The sequence below is a fragment of the Fulmarus glacialis genome, unplaced genomic scaffold, assembly GCF_000690835.1.
Source record: "Fulmarus glacialis isolate BGI_N327 unplaced genomic scaffold, ASM69083v1 C14270111, whole genome shotgun sequence".
NCBI lineage: Eukaryota > Metazoa > Chordata > Aves > Procellariiformes > Procellariidae > Fulmarus > Fulmarus glacialis.
In genome coordinates, this window is record NW_009242955.1 from 1,921 (window position 1) to 9,558 (window position 7,638).

The 7,638-nt window shown below is 37.0% G+C and overlaps 1 protein-coding gene across 1 annotated transcript; it reads left to right on the forward strand.

Annotated features, from left to right (window-relative positions):
* Positions 1-1,856: 1,856 nt before the first annotated feature.
* On the forward strand, positions 1,857-6,524 carry LOC104083030 (F-box only protein 9-like; the record flags this gene model as incomplete). Its single annotated transcript, XM_009586381.1, has 4 exons — positions 1,857-1,934; positions 2,907-3,065; positions 3,511-3,568; positions 6,425-6,524. Coding segments are annotated over 4 exons (395 nt in total), but the record flags the coding sequence as incomplete, so codon positions are not given.
* Between the last annotated feature and the right edge of the window lie 1,114 nt (positions 6,525-7,638).

Here is a 7,638-nt window from a genome sequence, read left to right on the forward strand (position 1 = left end):
CTAGTTTCTGCATTTTACAGATAAAACTGGGCTTACTCTGCCCAGACTGAGAGCTCACTGGACATAATTCAGCTGCAAACCAGAAGCCTTGCACTCTGCGCAGGCAGAGGTGGGCCTTATTTGTGTCAGCCCACTGTCATAATAATGCACTTACAAACATCCATTTCAGTGCTAGCTCGTTCGTAGGCTATCTCTTTTTGGCCAGCATAGACGTAATCCCTGGATGCTAAAATAATGTGATAGGACTGCTGTAACTCATAGGACATTAACTGCCTGCAGTCAAATTCTGGAATCAAAAACCATGAAATTTCTAAGTTATTTTCTCCTTGCTCAGATTTAACGCTGCTAGTGCTTTGGAGCGTTCTGGCTTACCTGTTTTCTCCACTGAGAAATTAAAAATGTACAGCCTTAAAATCAGCGTGTAGAAACAGATGCACTATGTTTGCTTTAACTAACCAACACTGTCTGCATTATCAATTGTAAAAGATAAATTGCTGAGACATCAGTGAAAACACACTTACAGATGGTAAGCCGGTAAGTTTGTTGTTGTTTGGGGAACTGGAGACAAATGCTACAGCTGAACTCCAGGGAGGTGCTTGTCACCAAGACAAAGAGATTAAACGTTGCCTTCCCATCAGGTTTGCCAGTATTCTGTAGTTTGATCATGAACTTCCAGGTGCTATAAAAATTTTGTAAGTTTTCTGAATACAAGAATGCTTTGATTTCTGCACTTCGATTGTGCAGGAGATATAGATTTTTTTACGAGAATTCGGAAGAATTACACTGACAGAATGTCACTTGAAGTTTTTGAGCACTATCTACAATAGGAAGGAGTGGAAAACAAAACTTATGTAAGTAGTTGTGGTAATCTTAATGCCAGGTTTACCTTCTTATAATCTCACTTTGCATTATGTACTTGCAGAACTATAAATGTGAATTTCAGCGCAGAGTGTTAGAAAAACTGGGATACTTCAGCTGCAGGAAGAACTTTTAAACAAATGTCTTAGTTTTTGTTGAGGTTTTGGGTTTTTTCTTTACTGGCATCTTGCTGTTGTCATTTTAGTGGCTTGTCACTGATGCTCAGAATTAGCTTTCCTTTGTTTTAGTTTAGATTTCCATAAATCTCAGTATATTTCACAGTGAGAATTTATTTGCTTCTTTTTAAGTTTCGCTTTTAAACTAGCTAACTCCTATGTAGAGCCCTGTTAAGTTTAGTTAAAGGTCTTATTTAAGGTCTTATTTGTTTAACCTGTTTCACAGCAGTACTGTAAATAAAACCAGCTGTCAAGCTCTCATGCTAGCTCATACATTTCTTGTTTAGTTTCACATGTAGTTTTTGAGATTGCCCATATTGTCCCATAATTTTCATAAAGTATTGTTACTCAAAGCACTAGTCTTTTTGTGCTTTTGTAAATATTAAACAAATCAAAACTACTGGTTATCTTTACAATGAGAAGATAGTGATTAAATTTTAATTTCTTGTATGACGCACACTACTGTTTAGTACTGAAGCTTTGGTTCTATGCTTTGACTTAGACACTGAGCGTATTTATTCAGGTATTATGGCAGTGTACTGATGCATGTAAGCCTTCAAGTGATACATAACTAATCTGTGTTGGATTGATGTGACTGAAATGCAAAAACCAACTTCATTGGGTTAATAGGGAGGTGCAAACAAGACCAGTGATTTTAAGATTAATTTTTATCATCAATTAAGATTGGTCTGTGGGGTAGGATGGGGAAAAGGGGAGTATGCTTAAATTTTTTTTAATGTGTGTCCATGACAGTTGTGCTTTGTGAATGTGCTGTGGGGACTTATGCAGACTCTATAATCACGTCTGACTGCTCTCTATTAGGCAGAAGCTGAAGAAGATTGTCACTCTGATTTGGTAAGAACCGATGACAATGAAAGATCCAGTGAAGCAAATCTTCAGGTATGTCTCATGCTAGTGTTTTTTTACAGTACTGCTGTGATTTAAGCTGCATTACTTATGCTCATTTAGTTACATGCATTTTTTGATCTGACAAATGCTTAATCTGTCTGCCCCTCCAAAAGTGAAACAGATAAATTTTGCCTTGTGTTCCAAGCGTCAAATTCAGACTTCAGTTATCTGTGTAGATGATAAGAAAGTTTGTGGCAGATTTGAAATTTCTTTGAAGAATTGTAGAAATCAGACAGCAATTTCTGTATGGATCAAATTCCAGTTTAAGTTGTCACTCTCTTCTGGAGCAGAAAGTTGATAAAAGCAGTCTAATAGAAAAGTATGTTCTCTTATGATACTAGATTTCTGTCTAGTTGCTCCCCAGAAGTGAATGAAAAATTCTTGCCACGCATGAAAAAAATGCATGGCAGGAATTATAACTTGTCTTGTTTCACAGAGCATAGTCCTTTCTTTTTAAAGGAGAAATGAGTGTAAGGTCTTACTTGTATATTATATAAATGACAGCCTTGATTGTCATAAAGCTTAGTATGCTTGTGTACAAATAATTAGGTTTTCTAAATTTTGATTTCAAGAACTAATTGACTTCTTGCTTAAGGTAACTCTGCATAAACAAGAACAAACATCATGTCTAGAAAGAATGCTTTTGTATGGAGTCTTAGGTCATAACCGTAGTAATAACAACCACTTCTGGAAACACCAGTTTTTCTTCTGAGGTGAACAGTCCAGATGAAAGCACTTATGTTATTGAATGAGATTGTACGAGTACTTGTGCATTTTTTTTTTTAAATTTACTATAAAACAATTGCTAACTCTCTGTGTCTATGCTCACTGAAACCATTTAAGACTTGGAAATGTAAAGCATAATTTTGAAATTCTTTTTTGTGTTTGTACTTTATAATTTCTCCTCAGAAGACGTACTGTCTGAATATGTGATAATGAATCAGAATTAATCGGATTTTTTAGGCAGAGCTCCAGATGTTCAGAGCACAGTGGATGTTTGAGCTTGCCCCAGGTATGAGTTCTAGTGGGTTGGAACCTCTGCCATGCAGAGCATCTTCAAGAGGACCTGGAGTAAAGTCTGTAGATGCCAGAGGGAAACAGGAGATAGCAAAAGAGGAAAAGGTACAAAAAAATAGATGTATAATTTTGGGATTTTTTTGTGTGTGTTGGTGTGGCAGTATAACTAACGTAAAAGCTAATGCTGAATTAAATCTAGAGAAACAACAGAGGTGGTTAACCTGTTCCCTCCATATTAATGTCTTTCCATAATCCTACACTGATTTTTGTAGTTTTTATGCTTGGCTTTGTGCCACCTTCCCAGACTGCTTTCTGAAAGACTGTAGGTAAGGGGCAAGCAGCACCAAGGAATGTAGATAGTTTGTTGATTGGGAATTTCAGTTATGGCTTGTAGCACATGAATATGTCTTCTCACTCTATTTATGGAATTATTTTATTCATCTCCTTCATAAGGTACAGTAGGTAAGATGAAAAATAATTCTAAGTCACGTGACAGTGCGCTTATATTTGTAAGGAATTTAAGAAGTGTTCTGTGTAATTTATTGTGCAGGCAAAAGAACTTTTCCTGAAGGCAGTGGAAGAAGAACAAAATGGGGCCCTTTATGAAGGTAATATGGAAGTCTACAATGAACACTCTTATTGCAGAGGAATCTAACACTCTCTGATTTATGTGCAAGACTGCATGATGCCAGTGAACTTAAATTGCAGGCTAATAGTAATTTGAGAGCTCAATTATTTGGATAAGCAAACACACTTTCTATAAAAGGAACTATCATATCACAGTTCTAAGGTTGAGGTGAAGCTGAAGTGGGATCAAGGAAGAATTCCTAGCTTTCAGACAAAATGACAGTGTTTTGAAATCTAGCAATTTAATGAAGCACTGGATTGCTTCTTCATATAGCTTGCTTCTGTATATGACTTTTGTAACATGAAATAAGCATAGTAATTAATCAAGGCAATATACTATATTTCATGTGCTCACAGTTTTCTTCATTCCACTTTGAACAGAACTACTTAACCCATGGAATGTTTTGTTGTTTGGTTGTTTGGGTTTTGGGTTTGTTTTTTTTAGTTTACACAGCATGCTAAGATAGCTTCTTTAAGAATTCCTGAAGTGAGTGTTTAAATCTGGTAGTCTCATTTTGTGAGGTTTACCGTAAATATTTAAGATGCTTAGCTTGCTTGCCTTCTTGCTATCAGCACTAGTAAAAATGGAAATTCAAAGTTTTCTTCCTCATATTTAGTTTTCAGAATATATAGAGTAAGAAGCCCGTCCTAACTTCAAGTCTTGTAGGTCACTAGTGGAGACACCAGTTTTCTATTCCTTTCATGAAAAAAAAAAGGAACACAATGTACGTGCCATCCTGCTCATTCACTAGAGGTTTTGGCCACCTTGATTGAAGTCCAGGTGCAAAATATGTCAAGATGTGCAAAACCGAGAGTACTCTGGAAGCTCCTGAGCTCAGCCGCCTGTTGAATCTAAAATTTCCTCTCCACCATGGGAGTTCTCCTTCTCTTGCAAGGGATTTCTGGTTGTTGTTCCAGATCTCAAATGAACTGAGAGAAATATGAGTCCCCAGTAGGTAATAAAATTAGTTGGTTCAGTTTCTAATTTATTACATGTTTTTATGGGGTAAAATTACTGTAGGCTAAGGTATTTAGTGTGTTGGGTGTAGAATTAAATGTGCAGTAAAAAAAGACGTCAGAACTAAATCTGATACGTAATCTACCATTTAGGAAATCATGCAGTAGATTGTGAAGGTTCGTTTGTACCAACAGTTTCCAAGTAAATTAAAAAAATATATGTGAGGAAAGCAGTCTATTTAAGCATTGTGTATATAAAAAGAAAGCTATAGCTTCATCTGCTTGAGTGCGCTCCTTGTATGTTAAACATAGCAGCAGAGAAGTAGTACCATCTAACAGAGTCGCATTCACAAAGGTGTTTTAGGCATCCGGATTGCATGAATATGAATCCATTCTTTCTCAGTTGAATTTTATCTGAGACTTAAGGAAACAAACCTAAATTGTTTCTACACATACATCTATATGAGACCTTAGAGACAGGGTCCGGTGCCAGACACAGATACATTACTGAGCATATGTTGGGACATCTGTTTTCAGACCACACTTATCTGCTGACCTGGCCCAGGTCATCAGAGTCCAAGTGACATTTCAGTCTGCTTCTGAAATCTGCTTATACCTGACGTTTGTGAGGCAGTTATGTGCAGCAGCTTGTTCATGTTTAAGTACACTACAGGCCTTGCTGCAAGCTTAAATGCTAAAGTTGAGACTGATCTCTGTTTAGCTGGCTGCTGGTATTCCTCATCCTCACCAGCCAAAGGATACTACTTGTCAGTCACCAGCCCTGACATGAACTCAAGGAAATAGGAACTCAGGCTGCTCAGACTCATTAGTGTGTCAAATTCTGAGCTCCGCACTCACTGATGTTTTATTTTGGGTTTTGTTTTTAAGAGTCCCAACTGAGGGAGAGTTGCCCTCTGATCTTGGTATCACCATGTAGGAATACAAAGAGACATATAAATACATATATGATGTTAAAACAGACTGAATGTACATACAAAGAAGCCACTTAAATTAAGGAGGATCCATAGAGTTAACTTAGAAGAAAGACAAACAATAGCAGTTCGTTCCCACAGGATGATTTTCCTGGGCCTGTTTCTCTACTCAGTGTAGCATCTTTGGAGTGTTAAAGGCAGAAGTACTTTCTCTGCGTGCTAGAAGAAACCCATCTGTCAGTTTTCCCTTTACGCCCCATAGTCTTGTGCTTGCTACATAGCTTTTTGAAAAGTCTGCTTTCCTACAGTCAGGTTCCTCACCCTCAGTGTTTTGAGTGGCTTGCTTCTGTGCCTGCTAGAGTTTCCAGGGTTTTGCCACAGTAAAATTTACTTGTTTTGTGTCTGTTGTTGAAGTTTTAAAATTACAACAATATTTTGTTGATCTTTTTCACCTTTATAATGTTGTGTACTGTCTGTACTATATCAGGGATTTAAGGTACCTGCATCATCTTTCAAATTCTCTTTCATGTTCCTCATGGGTACTTAAGAATATAATGCCTAAAAGCTTTACAGCTTGTTGAGAAAGCTTTTTAAGTGCTGGGCAACAAACGAAATCAGGACTTTGTAATGTTTTAATGTAAAATGTTGTACTTCATGATTGAATTTGTGGTAGTTAAGGTAAATCTATAAAAGCTGAAAGACATCTGAGGGAGCTCTTTATTCTGAAAGAGTACATGAAGTTTTTAGTTTTGAAAATAGTGCGCAATGTGCCTCTCTTCTGTATTGAATTTAAACCTAATCAGTTTAGACTAAATAAGATTTACTAAGCAAAGGCATTTTCCACCTTTTTAGTGCTTTTAGCTGAAGCCCTCTCTCTGAAAAAAGTATTTTCTTTGATAAGCTAGTATAAGCATCAGACATGTTTAAACATTAAGCCTTTATTTTCAGCCATCAAGTTTTATCGTCTAGCCATGCAGCTTGTACCTGACATAGAGTTTAAGATCACCTATACACGGTCCCCAGATGGTGATGGAGTTGGCAAGAGGTGGTAAGTATGAAAATTAAGTGCATAGGAGTACCAAAAGCTGAAATCTTGTTTGTAAAGCATGTGAATGCTCTACTGTGATACACAGTTGTAAGTCTCTTAACATTTGGAAAACTTGTCTACTTTCATTTGAATAGACTGCTTCATAGAAAGCTTACAGATGCATTAGTCCAAGGAGGACTTTTCTGTACTGTCGTTCAAAGAAGGTGACAGGCTTGTTTGGAGCTAGTTAAATTGAAGTGGAAGGATTACAAGTAGTTATGTTGTTACTTATAAAACAAAAAAGCATCAGTCACTTTATTACTTTTGATCTCTGATTTTCAGATTTATGAGTTATACATTTAGGATCATCTACAAAATTGTAGATGGCAAAAAGATCAATTAGTAAAAGCTTTGTACCGTGGAATAAGCATTGTAATTAAGCAAGGGAACATACTACTGTTCTTGTGCTGACTAACACAGCCAAATGGAAGCATTTCCAATAAGTAGAGCAATACATTTAAACGCTCATAGGCTGTAATCTGAGTAGTCTAGTCTTTCATCATTACAAGCATCGGAATACCCCGAGCCTCAACACACCAGATGTGTAGCGGCTTAAAGTTGGCCTAACTTGAGCCCAAGACTTATGTTTGAGGACAGGATTGAGGTTAGGGCCAAAACTTCTGTTATAGCTCAGATAGCGTAGTGAAGACAAACTTATGAAACAGAGCTTCCCAATTCACTGCTTACTGGTAGCAGCCATAGATGCTGCTGATGGCTACAAGAAATCAAGATTTTTAAAACTGAGAATAAAAGAAGAAAGTACAACCATGTCCTTGTGGTATTACTGGCTCAGTCTTGTTGCCCCAGGGTAGTACAGCTTCAATGCAGTAGTTGACTCAATGTAAAAGAGAGTGAGATGAGCTAAGTGCTTTATTTAGATCCGTAACTTTAGTTTCTGAATGCATTCTTACTGTGAAATATTTGCTGTGCATTTGTGCACTAGGAAAAATACTGGATGATAAACTACAGTCTCGTAAAAATGTTTCTTTTTCAGGACTATTTTCTAATTTCAGCATAATTTTCTCTACTCTCTTCATTAAGCCTCTCTGACACCAAGTTGGGCGGGAGTGTTGAT